Below are 16,469 nucleotides of genomic sequence, written 5' to 3'. Positions count from 1 at the left end.
AAAATGTGACCAACAGTTGTATTTGCCTTATCTGTAGAAAGTTATTTCACTGAAATATTTTCGAGGTGTAAAAGTAATATTTACAGAAGAAGAAGAAATAATGCACAGTCATAACATTTAAATATTACTCAGTTTACTTTTTGAGTGGAAAGTAATGTATTGAATCTCAAAAATGTTTTCCCAGTACTTGACATTCTTTCTTACAGCAGCAGGGATACACATATCCATAGAATAATAAAATGCTGTGGGTAGGGATGGACCTTAAAGATCCCCCAGTTCCAGCCCTGGCCATGGGCAGGGAGCCCTTCCTCTGTCCCAGGCTGCTCCAAGCCCCATGCAGCCTGGCCTGGGCACTGCAGGGATACAGGGGCAGCCACAGCTGCTCTGGGCACAGAATCACAGAATCCCTGCGTTGGAGGAGAGCCTAAAGATCATCGAGTGCAGCCCAGCCCCAACAGCTCAGCCAAAGCCTGGCCCCCAGTGCCACAGCCAGGCTTTGTTAAGCACACCCAGGGATGGGGACTGCGCCAGCTCCCCATTCCAGAACCTTATCACTCTTTGTGTAAAAACTTCCTCTAATACCCAACCTGTATTGCCCTTGGTGCAGCCTGCGCCTGTGTCCTCTGCTTCTGTCAGTGCTGCCTGGTGAAAGGGACCAACCCCACCTGAGCACAGCCCCTTTCAGGGAGCTGCAGAAGTGATAAGGTCACCCCTGGGTCTCCTTTTCTCCAGGCAATGTACTCCAATGTCTCACCACCCTCACAGCAAAGAATTTCTTCCCTATATCCAATCTAGCGCTGCCCTCTGTCAGTTTGAAGCCATCCCCCGTTGTCCTGTCACTCCATGCCCTGTCAGAAGTCCCTCTCCAGCTCTCTTTAGGCACTGAATGGTGCCCCAAGGTGTCCCTGGAGCCTTCTGTTGTGCAGGCAGGACACCCCCAGCTGTCTCAGGCTGTCCCCACAGCAGAGGTGCCCCAAGCCCCCAACAGCTTTGAGGCTCCCTTTGCACTCGTGGTGTCCAACATGAGGCTTTGGTGTGCAGAACAACCCACCAGGCCCACGGGTCTCTGTCTAAACTTCATTAGCCATAACTAAATCTCTAACCTAAATGTCTTTAGATGTGATTTCTTATTTACTTTCAGAACAGAGCTTTCTTTTTTGTCCACTGTTTCTTTTCCACTGCACAAGCATATGTTTATTTAACAAGGAGTTTTGAGCTGTAAAGCACAGGTTTCTGAACATCCATGGGATACTTTTAATAGTGGATTTGTGACAGATGAACCAGTTTCATATGTGGAGTAGGAACACAGACCGTGTGCCTGGCAGTTTGATGTGGGTTTGTGTCTTTCTTGGAGACAAAAAAAAAAAGCATCAATAAATCAATAAAATGTTAAAAGTAATCTTTTCTCCTTGCTGGTTTGAATCCTTTCTAGCAATAGAGATTCATGAGGTTCACAAGTAATTGTTTCCTTTCTTTGAGAATTCATTAACCAAGGCTTTAGCCTTTTTATTGTCATGAGCACTGACTAATACTTTGCATCCTGTTGTGCTTTCTCAGGTGCATTTAAATATTAAATACATATTATTCATTTGAGTTTCTGATTCAAATAATGATAATTTTCTGTTTTGAATTAGAGGCAGTTCAGTTTCACTGCATTGTCTCTCAAAGTCCCTGAGATAGTGTTTCATTCATTTACACAGTTGCTGTCTCTTCTATCCAAATCTCCAAAAAGAGGGAAGGCTTCCAGCTCCTCTGCCTGTTCAGAGAAAAGAAACCTGAATGGAGATTGATCTTCTTTCAGTGTAATTTTCTTTCTTTTCAGACTCCGAACAATGCAGAAGTGATTAACATGATCTAACAACTATTTGGCATTTCTGGATGATTTTTATTTGGATGTTCCAAGTACTTTATAAAGCAGTAGTTGTGACAGGGCACTGGGCTGTGGATCTGTGTTGCTTTACAAACCAGAGTGGCTTTGGGTGAGGTGAAAGATGCACCCATCAGGTTCATGATGTTAGACCACACCAAATTCTTCATTTTCCTTCCTTTACATCTTAGTCACAGTCTTATTCTTTGTGACTAAGACTGAGGATTGTTACAGTGCTGGTTTTCCTGAAGAATCTTGTGCTGACTACCTGAAATGAAAGTTTAGAGATCTTGTTTGATGAGAATCATAGCTGCAATATTGCTTAATGATTGTTTTCTGACACTAAAGATATCAGTTCAATTTTACTTAGAAATGTACATGTCTTAGGTCACTAGCCTTTAATAATTTTCTAATCGCTTGAGTTCTTCAATGAAGTTTAATTCATGACCTAGAAATCTGAGATGGCAGAGATGCTTCCCATCTGTCTGTAGTCATACACATCTGCAGAAATTAATTTTCAGCAGTGAGTAATTTTTGGCTTGTGGACAGATGTATAATTGAGAGAGAATGCTGCTGAGGGGGGAAAAAGCTCTGGGAAAAAAACCTTTATGGTGAAGACAAATACCTCATGAAAAGCTTGTAATGACAGAATTACTGCCACAACCTCCTCAACTGTTTTCACCATGTTCCCTGTCAAAAAGGCCATTTTACAGTCCTATGCCATGAAAATAAGGGCTTGTGATTATCAAATTATTACACTAAATTTTGGAAGACATTTTATTTGGTGCTAAAGTAATTAAAAAGAAAGAATAGTCCAAAAGGGAATTTAAAAAATAGTGGACAATATGTCAAAAGCCCATAAGCCTTGGTTTTAGTTGTGTGTTGACAAAGAGAATTCTTGGTCTTATTTTGAATATATTTATCAACAGGAAAAAACACCTCCATTCATAAATAGAGAAAAAAATGCTGATGATACTGAAGTTCTCTTCCAGCTTGGATGATTCTGTGATTCTGTGAAATTGTATTCAAATTCTGGGCGATAAATACAGAAGGGGAGGCTGTTGGCTGTACTCCTGGGGCAGAGACCCCATCCTAAAAAGAACTGGCCTTGCACCAGTGATGAAAAATCTGCTGGAGTGAAGGCAAAGTCTTTTAACCTCAGATGTGGTCCCTGAATGTACTCAAGGACTGTGAAAGAGAGTGGTTAAAAGTTCTTGTGCTTTGGATATTGATGTCACTGCTCCTACAGTTACAAGGTTTTGTCTTCTAGCACTCATTAACCAGGATTTTGGTGACTTGCTCTTGAATTTAAGGATATACAAGTTTGACACAATTTAGGATCAGAAATATGACTTCCTAGGAGGGTAACAAGGAGCTGTAAGTAGACCAAGGGATGGCTTGGTGATACCTAAGAGGTGCCTGTGCAAAGAACATGAGGGAGTTCTTCCATCTGCCAGGCAAAGCTGCAAGAAAGATCTAATCCCTGGAAGTTTTAGCTAAACTGACAACAAAAGCAGCCAGTAATAAAGGGCACCTACTGCTGGAAGGGCTTTCTGTGTGCTAGGGTGGAGTCTATGGCACTGGCAGGTTTCTAATTATGATGATTTTCAGATGTCTCTTAGGCTTTACATTGGAGACATGGGCAGTTTGATGATTCCAGCAGGTTCTTTTGAGTCTGCGTTAGTACTAACTTGTTAGTAGTACTAGTAAGTAATAACTTACTGCAGTTTTATTTTGCACTTAGGATGTTTTTTGTGCATCCCTGTGAGCTGTGAGCCTCACTCTTCTGCATTGTGTAGTCTATCTCAGCATTCCCTAAGAATGTGAGGGGTGTCAGGAGGGGCTGCAGCCCCATCTCCCCGTGTTCTGGCTCCAGAAGTGGCACTGGTTTGTGCTTGAGGGAAGGATCCTGTTTGTTCTGCTCTTGCTCTTTTAATTCAGCACCTCGTTTCTGGGCAAATGCTGGATGCTGAACTAAACAGACGTTTGGTCAGTGGAACACAGTGCAGTCATTGCTGACTGTGAGAACAAAGCATGTGCTGACATTTTCCCTGCCTTTGGCATTTACCAGCTTATGGGTTTCTGACCTGGGTCGGTGCTGTGGCTGTTATTATCAGTGGCCACTGATGTGTTTTCCATAAACTTATCTTATCCCTTTTAATAACCACTTAAGGTTTTGGCATCCACAATACCTGTGACACCAGATGTTACAATTTAATTACATACTCCATGACAAAGCTTCCTGTTGTTTTTAATATTCTGCCTTGCTATTTCAGTGTGTGCTCCCCAGACACTGAGTTAAGACATGGAGTGTATTTTACATATCTTTGTGGTATTCTACCCAGTCATACTGTCTTCAGGCTGGGGGAGTTTTTCAGCAAGCTATTTCATGCTTTGGACCATGCTTACTGCCTCTTCAGGCACTCTTTCTACTCCTCCATCTTCTTGAGACAGATTCACCTTAGATGTAGGTAATGTCATTAGAATGTTTGGGGTTTCAGTCCTTTTCTGAGTAGCTAATTTGTGTTTTGGTGTCTAATTCGGTAACGGCTTCATTTTTGTGATTAATTTATTGATCTTGAAGCTCCCTGTACAGTTTCTCTTAGACTGTACTGACATCTAATGGTAAGGCAAAGTGGCTTAGCCATACTTAATGGCAAGATAAATTGTCTGACAGGCAAATATAATTATATATTTCCTTCTTAATTCAGTATTAGGTTTCATAAGACAAGATGGAATAACTTCAATTTGTGCACAAAAAGGCTGACATATACTTTTTTCTTCTGGCAATTAATCTCTTTTTGTTCTGCTCAATGTGCCACACTTATTTTTAAGTGTAACTTAAATCTTTGCAGGAATATTTTTGAGCACAGTGATAGTAATGTGATGGTTTCATACTGCAGAAGTTTTCAGTGTAAGTCACAGGATCTTGAGGAAAGGATATGAGGACAAAATCTGTCCTGCAGAACTTCCAAAGAGGATGTTCCAGTGCTGTTGTAGCAGTCCCTGCTGCATTTTGAAGAAATACCCAAACAAAAGTCTTTGCCCTCTTTTACTCATCCTCCTATTTGAGGTTCCTCCATATCTTTAATGGGAAACTTTTCAGACACCAATGGATAAGTACTAAATAATACTTTTATAAATGGAATATAGAAAGAAAAAAACCATTCAGATACTTCTCTTTGTTATAGTCCATGCTTAGGTGTAGTACACTGTATAATTTTGAGATGTAAGCATTACCTGTTTCATTATGAAACACCAGTCCTCTGGTCCAAAATTTCTGTTTTATACAGAACTGATACTGCTGCTACTGACATTAGAAGGGTTCAGCTACAAATTGTAGAGCTTTTTAAAGCAGATTGTTTCTTTCTTACATCATAAACTTTATTTTTCATTTTTCACAGAATTAGAGCCCAAAGCCTCAGAAAGTTGAGTAAATACACCTTTACTGAGTAAATACATCTTTAAGTTAATGTTCAAATAAAAGAAAATTCTCTTAGCATTTTTATGTCATTTTACTTTTATCTCTTGATCAACACTATTAGATCCTTCTTTTTTGCCAAACACAAAATATTTTGTTTTGTACCACAGAAATATTTTGAAATTTAGATCCATTTCTATTTCTTAGTAATGATGTTGAGGTATGCTTGACATCAATATAAAGATTTTTTTATAGTGAAGGTGATGAGACATTGGAACAATTGCCTAGATAAGTGTGGAGACTTCCTCATTGGAAGTGTTCAAGGCCATGCTGGATGGGGTTTGAGCAACCTGCTCTAGTGGAAGCTGTCTCTGCCCATGGCAGGAGGGTTGGACTAAACGGTCTGTTTACTAATTGAAATAAACAGTTACTGCAAAACAAAATGTATAATTATTTAGGGAAATTAAAGTATTTCTAACATGAGGAAAACCACTATGATTATATTTATTTATTGCTTCCAGGGCTGTGCAGAATGGCACTTCAAGGCTTGTGAGGTGTGATGGAAAATAGAGATGTTGTCAGTTTGGGTGGGAAGGAAGAAGTAAAGCATTAGTCTGACTTGCCTTGGAAATTTATCAAAATTTTGATCATCAGAACTGATGGCACTTGGAATTTGGAAAGTAAACTTACAGTTTCTTTTGATAGCCTTACATTATACTTTTTGATGGTTGTTAGTTGAAAGAAGAAATATTTGAAGAATTCACTGTAGCTTCAGACAAAGGAGTGGAAGCTAGAATGGCTGAGTTAATGAAGGCTGAGATTCTCAGGGGTAACACAGATCTTCATGGCCTTATCCTCGAATAACCTGTCACTCTGTTCTGTGAATTTGATTTCTTGTTTGGATTTCTTATGCTTCATCTTGTGATTTGGGGTGGCCTACAAATCTATGCCTGCAGCTGACAGTGGGGCAAAGGTAGAAATCAGCCTTCTGCAGTTTGTATCCTGTGGGTGGAAGTCTGTGCTCAGGAGAGTTTATTCTCTGGATTGTGGGACTTGTTGGGTGCCCAGGACAAAGGAGGAATTGAGAATCTGACTCCATGTTCTTAGAAGGCTAATTTATTATTTTATGTACTTATATTATATTAAAGAATGCTATAGTAAAAGTATACTAAAGAATAGAGAAAGGTTACAGACAGAAGGTTACAAAGAATGAGAATGAAAGCTCGTGACCCTCTCCAGAGCCCTGACACAACTGGGCTGTGATTGGTCATTAAGGAAAAACAATTCACATGAAACCAATCAAACAACCACCTGTTGGATAAACAATCTCCAACCACATTCCCAAGCAGCAAAACACAGGAGAAGCAATGAGATAATGTTGTTTTCCTTTTCCTCTGAGGCTTCCCAGCTTCCCAGGAGAGAAATCCCGGCGAAGGGATTTTTCAGAAAATGTGACAGTGACACTGGATCCCTCTCAGAGTGAGGTAACTCATCACAGGTGATACACTTTTCCTGTTCAGATCTAGATGAAACTGGTCCATGCCAGCCTCCCCCATTAGACTGATGCAAAGGGAATGGTCCAACACTGCATGATGCAGCATTTTGGGTTTGAGGGGAGTCCTCCTTGTGGAATTTGTCACAACCCACACGTACAAAGGGTGTGTATAATTAGCCTACTGTTTTGCCCTCTTAAAAAAAATAATTTCTTAGTTTGCTTCCTTTTTATCCCTTTACTCTGGAGAAATAATGGTTTTGGAATGGGCCTTCCTTCAGATCTTCTCATTCACAGCTAATGTTTATCCCTCATTCATTACCAGTATTATCTGTTTTGAAAAGTGAATTCCAAGTTGACTTACTTGTTTATCTTTTCTGCTTTAGCCTGTAGGATTTGCCCTCTCTGCTGGAAATATGGTGGAGAATCACTTTTCCTTTTATCTTGAAGTCTCAAAGTAAAGCTTTCCCTTTCTTAAGAAAGCTAAATGCTCCAGCAATACCCCAAGACTTATTCTCTTGAAAAATACACTGAAAGAATCTGATTAACTGAAAGAAAAACTCTAATATTGTTTGCAACAGTGTGTGTTTTGATGTAAAATGTGTACTGCTCAAAAGGGCTCTGTGCACTGATGGTATCTCAGATGGCTTTGTAGATACTACTTGACGTATATGATAAGCACAATATGCTCTTAAATCCCTTGGATTCTCACTTAATCTTAAAATATTGAACTACAGAAGTTTGGTCTTAAATACTATTTGGTGTTCAGGTTTTTAGATCATCAGGCACTGTGTGTGTATTTTTAGTGAATTTCTCAAACACAATTATTCATGTTGTGGTTTAGCAATTGCAGTAACTAACACTTCCACAATTCCAAGGCTTTTGTTTTGCTGGGAAGCACTTCCCATATCATCATCTGCTCTTTCTGTTGGAACATGATGTGTAATAAAACTGTGTGAGGGTTCAACTTAGAATGGTGTTAACATGTTAATTTATTTTTTGCTCAAATATTTTTTAAACTTATGACAACTTACTATCAATAAAATAATGTTAAAACAATGCTTGAAAGCAAAAAAAAAATACTTGATTTATATGGCAGACTTTGAAGCCTGAAGACAGATAGAAAACATCTGGTGACACTTTGAGTGGTAGGTCAATAGTTACAGATGGTCTGTTCTTCACAGCTGTCATCCAGCTTTGGATGCAGTGACTACAGTGGGAAAATCTTTTGCTGAATGAATAAACAACACAGCACAGGGAGGCCAGCAGGCCTGTATGTTTCTACAAGATGGGAAATTAAATAAGCTATACAAATTTAAAGTAAGATTAGTGTTTAAAATGTTCATTATATTCTGGTTTTGGTTTTATACTTTACATCTTTCTATGTTTCTATGCCTTTCTATGTTATGATATTTTTATGCTATCATCTTTCTAATTGAAGGAAGCAGATTATAAAACAGAAATGATAAGCAAATAAATTAAAGACTAGTTTAAGGCTGAACCTGTGCACAGGTTTGGGGTGTTGGCTTAAGCCAAGGCTGGTTATATAGTTCTGTACTTACATAGTTGGCTTATAAGATTATAAAATCCATGTTAGATTTGATGTAATGCTTGTGCAGTCTTATAACACAACCACATTCAATATTAAAGAACATTGTATTTTGGAAGAATGCCAATGCTGAGAAATGTAAAAGTGAATTTCTAAAATGGCAACAGTCTTTGTTTTTAAAAAGTAAAAAAGTGGCATTCTGCATTCCTCATCAATTTTTCTTCTCCCTTTCATGATGGGATGTTATATTCAACTGGAATCTGTGCAAAACAGCAGATGAATCTTGAATTTGAGGATAAACAGGTGTGGAGGGAAAGTGAAGAGGACAATGAGGCAAATAAAGAGTTAAAAGCATGATGAATGTTGCACACTAACTCCATTTTAAATTTAATAAAAACCCCAAACACAAAGAAGGAACTTTATTAAAAGTACAAATGCACCGAGCAGGGCAGTACTGGTAAAGATAGTACAAATACAAATGTGCAGTTATTGATACTCAAAATATTTTTCTTTATAATTTCACTTGCAATTCATGAGTCTTGATGATATGTTAATGAAATGTGCCTATGTTTGGTTTTAGTGCAGTTCAGCCTCTAGAAAGTACAAGCAGATTTCTAGGTTCAGTCACTTGCAAGGCCATCTAATCCTATCCCCTGACGCTGGAAGCTGCTGGGCAGGAATAAAGAGAACCAGGGAGTGTTTGGCTCATTTCAGTGTGCACAGTGCTTGTACTCCAGTGTGCTCTGTGTTTGTTTCTCGAAGTCTGCTCAGACATTGAAAGGTGAATAAAAGTGGTGCTCTGGTGATGCTTTTTAGAGCATCTGTATCCACAGTTTTACCACATCCCCTTGCTCACCTGCATTTTACATTCTCCTGCTATAATTAGGTTCTCACTGAGGGATTTTCCCTCCTCTGTCCCCATCCCCCCTTCCCACTTCTCAGTGCTTTGGCTTCAAATGCAGCCTGCTTGTTGCACTGCCCTTCTGCTGCCTTGCCCAGCTCCACAGAATCTGAAGTGCCTGCCTGGGTCTGCTGCCAAAGAGCTGTGCCTAGTCATGCAGAACCTGCTCCAAATGCCATTTGCTTGATAGAGATGTTGGCGTTCCCTCCTCACCAGGATGTGTCTCTGCCCCTTGACTTAGCTTCCTTCAGCTTCCAGGCTGAAACTCTGGATTTCATTGCCATCAAGAGCCTGGATGTTAGCAGTGAAAGAAGTATTTTCTCTCACTGTGAGCTTTGTGATGCAAAGTTGTGGCTTTCCAGTTTCATCTCAGGTGAACACGTTTCTGTCAATTTATAGGAATAAAAACATGTGCCTGCCTAAGGTGCCTGCATTTGTTGGTGGTTTGCTCATTGGAAGGGTAGAAAAGTATTTGAAGTGAAAAGGCAGAGAACAGCAGCTGTCCTGGAACGTTTCCACACTGCTTGGTCCGAGTTGTGCCCTGTGCTTTTGACAGGACACAACTCAAATCATATTAGGTAAACTAATATTTATTTCACAGCAAACAGGACAGTTTGCTGTGAAATAAATACCAGTTTACCTAATATGATTTAAGAACTTTGTGAAGATTTTTAATTCTTTGAATTACATACAGATCATCTCCAGATCATGTGGACAAAGGTGCCAGAAATGATGTATTTTAAAGTTTATCTTTCTGTTCACAGGTTATAAAAGACTGAGCATTTCTGCCTGGTGTGAGAAGAGCATCTCCAAGCTGTGTGGGGACGTTCTTTGAGCTTCCACTTTTGTGTCTCTCATGGACAAACACAAAGTGAAGCGGCAACGTCTGGATCGCATATTTGAAGGTTGGACATTTCAATTTCTAATGTTAACTCTGTTAGTTTTGTGGAATACTGATATTTGCTCTGGGTCATTCTGTGTATTTGTAATTGAGTTGTAGTTGCTGTTGAGGTAATATTGAATGTGCACAAATACTGGTTTTTGGGTGGAAACTGATCCAGACAAATAAGAGAAACTAGTCTGTGACCTATTCTAGAGTTGAGTTGGCTTTCATCTTAGCATTTTACAACATTCTACCCAAACACTGTAAAACCTGTGAGCTTATATAAAACAACAATTTCAAAAGGGCAAGATGACCACATAGTGCTCTCAGGAGTCTCTCTCTACAGGCTTGCCTCATGTAGGGTGATTTAACAGCTTGTATCTGATCCTTGAAAGGAAGTAAAAAGTCAGATGAAAACAAAACAAAAATTGCAGGAGACCCCCAAATGTTAAATGAGTATTAATAAAAATAGTGTGAATTCTAGTGGAAGGACTTGTAATCATTTGGATCTCTCATTTTACCTCAGGTCACAAATGACAAATTGCATATTCTTGCTCTTTACTCCAAAAGGGCTTTTAGAGCTGGTATGAAAGCAGGTTGTGGAATAACTTGTACTGTTTTTAATGAATGGTCTGGACTAAATGAATTTTTATATTAAAATGTTAATTTCTCACTAAAAGGCAAGGGAATAGTTAATTTTTTTTTGACACAGTGGGAGACTGAGTACAGACTGGTGGGCACATGGTCTCTGCATGGTGGCTAAGGATGTGAACTGGGGGTGAAACCTTTGCCTCCTCCACATATTGGTCTTGAGACCCTTTCCCAGCAGCTGTGTTGTGTGAGGAGTCCCTGGCAATGGATTTTTACCCTTTCTTTGTGCCAGTGTGAGTGTGACTCTACCAAGAGCTATATTGAGAAGTTGATTTGTACTAAAACTTTTCCTTGGCATATTTTCCATAGGTAAATTCCTCAGTCCAGGTCACTGCTCAGCTGACAGAGCAGTTGCCTGCAAGGGGCAGCTGGAAAAGCTCAGTGGGGTTGCTGGGACTGTTTAGCCTAACACAGCCAGAGAAAGGGAAATTTCACCCAGATATCAAAGGGTGCAGCTCCACATTTGGTTTGGGTGATGAATCTCCTTGTCAGTCTTCCAAAACTGGCCAAGCCCAGCCGTGGTTACCAGGTCCAGGCTGTTAGTGCTTCCCACCTAGACTGCTTGGTCAGGTGGGCAGAGCCTGCTCACTGCAGACTGATCCCTGCTCAGAGAAATGGGGAGCTGACTGCAGAGGATGATGAAATTGGGAAGGCTGCCCCACTTTCTGAGCATCTCTGCTGTTAGATCAGCTAGAACTGACCTAGGAGTGTGCATGCTCCTCTTCTCTGCTCCCAGTCTCAGTTCCCCATCCTACAGTTTCTGTATCCAACTCTTCAATAAAAAATGGAGAATATTAATTTTTATTTCTTTTGGCCTGTGTTAGTCAGCTGAATCAGCAAGGTGTGAAGAAGAATGACAAACCTGTCCCTTTTGATGGCAGCCAGCAGTTAGAGCAGCTAAGCCCACTCAGTGCAATCTCAGCCTCCTAATGGGCTGATTCTGTTGAGCAGCAGAACAACCTGAGAGGCCAAAAGTCTGTGGTGATGTGGAAAGGAACACTGCCAGGGACAGAGGTGACAGAGCAGCAGCCACTGGGACTGAAACAGCAGTGGCTTCCCCCAGGCTTTGTGCCCACATCCAGTGATGCTCTTTTGTCTGGCTCGTTTTCCCTGCCCTGCACAATTCACTGCATCCATCCTATGGTCCAATCTGCTTGGCCATGCCATGGAGGGAATTGATCCCTTGAAAAGGGATGTAGGAAAAAAAGGGGTTTTTAGCCACCTCTCTGCTTCCTTAATCTCATTTACCAAACAGCCAGGTTGGGAAAATAGAGTGGGAAGGCCAGGCAGAAAATGATCAGGAGGAGAGGGGGTAAAACAGCAGGTGTGGAATCATGGGGTAAAACAACAGGTGTGGAATCATGGGGTAAAACAGCAGGTATGGAAACATGGGGTAAAACAGCAGGTATGGAAACATGGGGTAAAACAACAGGTGTGGAAACATGGGGTAAAACAGCAGGTATGGAAACATGGGGTAAAACAACAGATATGGAAACATGGGGTAAAACAACAGGTGTGGAAACATGGGGTAAAACATCAGGTATGGAAACATGGGGTAAAACAACAGGTAAGGAAACATGGGGTAAAACATCACGTATGGAAACATGGGGTAAAACAACAGATGTGGAAACATGGGGTAAAACATCAGATATGGAAACATGGGGTAAAACAGCAGGTAAGGAAACATGGGGTAAAACAGCAGGTATGGAAACATGGGGTAAAACAACAGGTATGGAAACATGCCTGACATTTTACAGCTGTGGGAACCCAGGTTGGCCCCCAAGTGTTGGAGCTGTGTTCTGCTCCTGTGTGTCTGTGTGTTCAAATGTTCTTTGAGGCTTGTAAACACATTTCCCTGATGATGATTTCAAAGAGTGTAAAAAGGGATAAAAACTAGGGGGTTGGTTTGTTTTATAATGGCTTTTTTTCTACATATGGTCCTGCTCAGGTTTAAAAATTAATTATGCAGAATTGTTCTCTGATATATGTGCCTTTCATGACACAACCTAAATATTTTATATTTTAGAAATCTGTGATGTTTTACAAAGCTTAGGGAATGTAGTGAGCTGTAGAACTATTAAAGGTGGTTTATCTTCTTGGTCAGCTTTTCTGTCCATCAGTTTGTGCATTGCTTTCTTCTCTGGAACTTTCTCTTAGAAGAGAATATTTTAAAGATGCACTTTATTTCTATTGCAAGTTCACTTAAAAATAGGCTGCAATAACTTGCTAACTACTACTAACTACATATTTTTTCATGAATTCTTGAATATAACAAAGCTTAATGGAGCTCAGTAAATTGTTTTGTCTCTGAGGTACCCATGATTCCCTTTGATGATTTCTTATATATAAAATTGAATATTTGCTTCTAGTCCCAAAGCTGTTTGCAATCATATTTTTTGTGCACATTTCAATGTTCTGCCATTGAAGGCTGTCCCTTAAAAAAGCCAGGTATTAAATTCTGGTTTCTAACTTCCACCACTAACTGTGAATTATGCTGTGGCATCAGGACATGATTTGAGGCACTCTGAGATGCTAATATTAAACTCACTTCTCAATTTGTAAAATAACATTTAGGATTCTTCCCTTGGAGATGAATGGTACCACGACATGTGAAGGATTAATTAGTTACTGATTATATTGTTCTTTGTCCCCCTCTCCGGTGATGCTGGTGATTGCAAAGCATAATTACAGAAGTATACATTTGGCAGAACAGTTGGAAGTGTCACAGTGCAAAAATAAAATGTGTTCATTTTGTGAGTAATTTGAAAAATTCAAAATGTTTTTGGCATTTTGAAAAGTTGTTATCTCTAATTAAGGTATTATTGTGCTTTATATTGTAACAAACTGTAAACAATGCTGTTTATTTGCTTATATTCTAGAAATCCTTAATTAAATTGGTGTATGTTTTACTGACCATTGCTTGGCAGTTCCCTTGGGCTGTCTGACCCCTCCTGCATTTGCTGGGTGCTGATAGATGAAGGAACAGAAGGTGGTGCAGGCAGGGGGAATGGCTGAAGTGTCTGTCAAGGGGCTTGCTCAACACTGTGAATTATTTTTAAGTACATTATTTTGGCTGCCTCAGCACTATATATTTACTATACACTGCTTTTGGTGGCTTTCCAAGCTTTAGGGAACACTGGTGGAGGAGGAAAGGGGCTTCTCTCATTTCTTCCTGCTTGTTTGCACAGGTATTAGGGATGAAAGTACAGCACAATGCTGGAAATGTTACTGGAAAATTCAGAGGACTTTCCCAATTAGGTAATTTCTTCCCAGAGCACCTCGTGTGATATTTACACAGCAAAGACAGCAACATGTGCCAGGTACAAGTCTGGGAAGACCCTGTCTGTCCCCAGACAGGTGTGGATTTTTTTGGCTTTTTGTTTTGTTTTTTTTTCTTCTGGTGTTGATAAAGCAAAAAGCATCTTAGCACTCAGAATGCTCAATCATTTCCTTTTTTTTTTGTTTTTGCAGCACTAGTGTTAATGTTATTCTTTATATATGCATGTTGCTTCATCTTTTAAAAAGTGTCCAGAAGAAAAGTTGCAATGAGTTTTAGCTATTTTAACAGTGATGCTTTATTACCTTAGAAATGAAGAGTTGGCCAGGATCATAAATTGGAAAAGAAAGTGCATATTGATGGGATGAATTTCTGAAATTTCAGATAAAATCTCTTGTCTTTGCTTTTATGAAGGGCAGCCTTTCTTTGGGAAGGCTTGATTAGTGGCAAATACCCAAGTGTGATGCACTTTGAAGGACAGTAAAAGTGCATGATAAATGAATAGTTTCTTTTCAAGGATATGGCCTGGGCTTTCTTTCTTTATAAGGAAACATCTGTGTTTTTAGAGCTTCTTTTTGCTGCTTGAGATTTAATAAGATCAATCTTCAGTTTGTAGTACATGTGGAATATGTTGATGGTTCCAGGAGGAATGCAAAGGGAAAAAAATCAGATATGAATTGAATTTGGTTGTCTTTCCAAATTGATAGAGAAATCTTGTAATAAAAAGTGACTTAATTAAAAGAAAAATGTATTCACTTTCCTGATTTCTTTTTCTTGTGTGTGCAATAGCTTGGCTTTTTCAGTAGTGGGAGAAATACCAAGTGTTTCTTCATGACCATTGGTGGATCTTATCTGGTTTGTGTAAACTGGGATTTGACCCCTTGCAGGGGCAGTTGAGTTTTCTTCAATTCATGAGAAGATGGCTTGGTCAGGGCTTTCCCTGAATTTCAAAAAGCACTTTTACTGAACTTGGTCTGTACCATGTGAGTCGATTTGTAAATAAGAGGAAGGAGGAATAAATGTTTCCTGGCAGTGAGTGCCCTTTGCTCTTTGTGTAAGTGGGAATTGCAGATGTCAAGTTCTTTGGAGAACAAGAGCTTCAGTTTTCTTAACATGCAAATTTGAACATGTTCTTCATTGTTTCATTTGTAGAGATACTGGAGAAAGAAAGGAAATCATAAAATGCACAGGCAATGGTAAATCAAACAGTACTTTACAGAGTTCCTGTGTACTGATATTTGTACTGGGCACACTTAATATGCCAAATGTTTCTTAAAAAGGGATTAATGGGCTGCCTCATTTCCTGGTGTCTTGGACAGACCTCAGAAGGTGGCTTAGTGAAGGATTAGGGCAGCAGAGGGAGCTAAAAGATTCCTAATATTTTATCATTTGTTTCCTAAGTCAAAGTAGCTCCTTTATAAAGTACCAATTAACCTTTGCAAAAATGTGATTTTCTAACCTTAAGTGCCTTCAGCAAATACATAAGCATTTGAACTGGAGTAAATTCCTTTCCTCTGTAGCAATCCAGTATAAATTAAATTAGGAATTAGATAGTTAAAGCTACAAAATCTTTCTGCAGGAACAGCCATCAAACCTTTCAAGTGTAGCAAATGAAAGTGTTTAAGCAAGCAGAGTTTTCTATGAAAAACCTATAGAAGAATATTCTATAAGTAAACCAGTTTACATTCAGCTACAAGTGTTTTAACATAAAAATGCATACTTTGGTGCATTGCATACAAGCATGTTTTAACCACACAATACTATTTTTCTGTGTATTGCTTGTAAAAACTTTGAAAGCATTTTTGAACATGTGGTAATACAGAGAATTAGATAAAAGTTGCCTTCAAAGAACAGGGAGCATATTCTAAGGACTAAGATAAGTTGACTTTAAAATAATAAAATAACAAATGGTGCTACCAGGAATCTCAACACAACAAGAGTTTTTGCCTCTTTCCAAAGAAAATGATCTGTATATTTGGGTTATGTTTACCCTACTGCAAAAGCATCCTTTATCTCATTAGAATTAGAGTTGAAATGCTTATGCACAGGCTTGTGTTTGGTTTTTGGCTTTGTTTTTTATATCAGTATTTACAGTGCAAAGTGGATTTTAGCTTTCCTTTGGCTTCCTGCAGCAACCTGCATCTCAGTCTTCACCTACACAGGCTTTGGATTTGCATCCACTTAAGTATTACAGTATTGCAGAGGTATTGCAAGTTGTATGAAAAGGGAATTGCCTTAGAAGCCCCTTTTGCTCTAAGTGATGCTAAACAGTAGCTGCTAATGGAAATCATTGCTTCAGGAAGAAAATCTGTGGCGGGAAAATCTATGGAGAAAAGAATCTGAGATTTTTAAGTTTTGCTGAAATGTTCTTGTCACTGATTTAAGTTATGAATGCTGTAAAGAAAAACTGCCATTTTGTGGTGTCCAG

At 39.3% G+C, this 16,469-nt stretch overlaps 1 protein-coding gene across 3 annotated transcripts in view; it reads left to right on the top strand.

Moving 5' to 3' along the window:
* The window catches only part of CTBP1 (C-terminal binding protein 1), a 237,609-nt gene that overhangs the window by 43,398 nt on the left and 177,742 nt on the right, over positions 1–16,469 (top strand). For all 3 annotated transcript variants that reach the window (XM_063157939.1, XM_063157940.1, XM_063157938.1), the window contains exon 2: positions 9,995–10,135. In XM_063157939.1, coding sequence (XP_063014009.1) covers positions 10,087–10,135 — 49 coding nt within the window. In that variant the 5' untranslated portion in view covers positions 9,995–10,086. The remainder of the gene's footprint in view (positions 1–9,994; positions 10,136–16,469) is intronic.

This window comes from Melospiza melodia, chromosome 5, assembly GCF_035770615.1.
Source record: "Melospiza melodia melodia isolate bMelMel2 chromosome 5, bMelMel2.pri, whole genome shotgun sequence".
Lineage (NCBI taxonomy): Eukaryota > Metazoa > Chordata > Aves > Passeriformes > Passerellidae > Melospiza > Melospiza melodia.
Note: the sequence above shows the minus strand (reverse complement) of the source record. Positions and strands in the feature narration are given on the sequence as shown.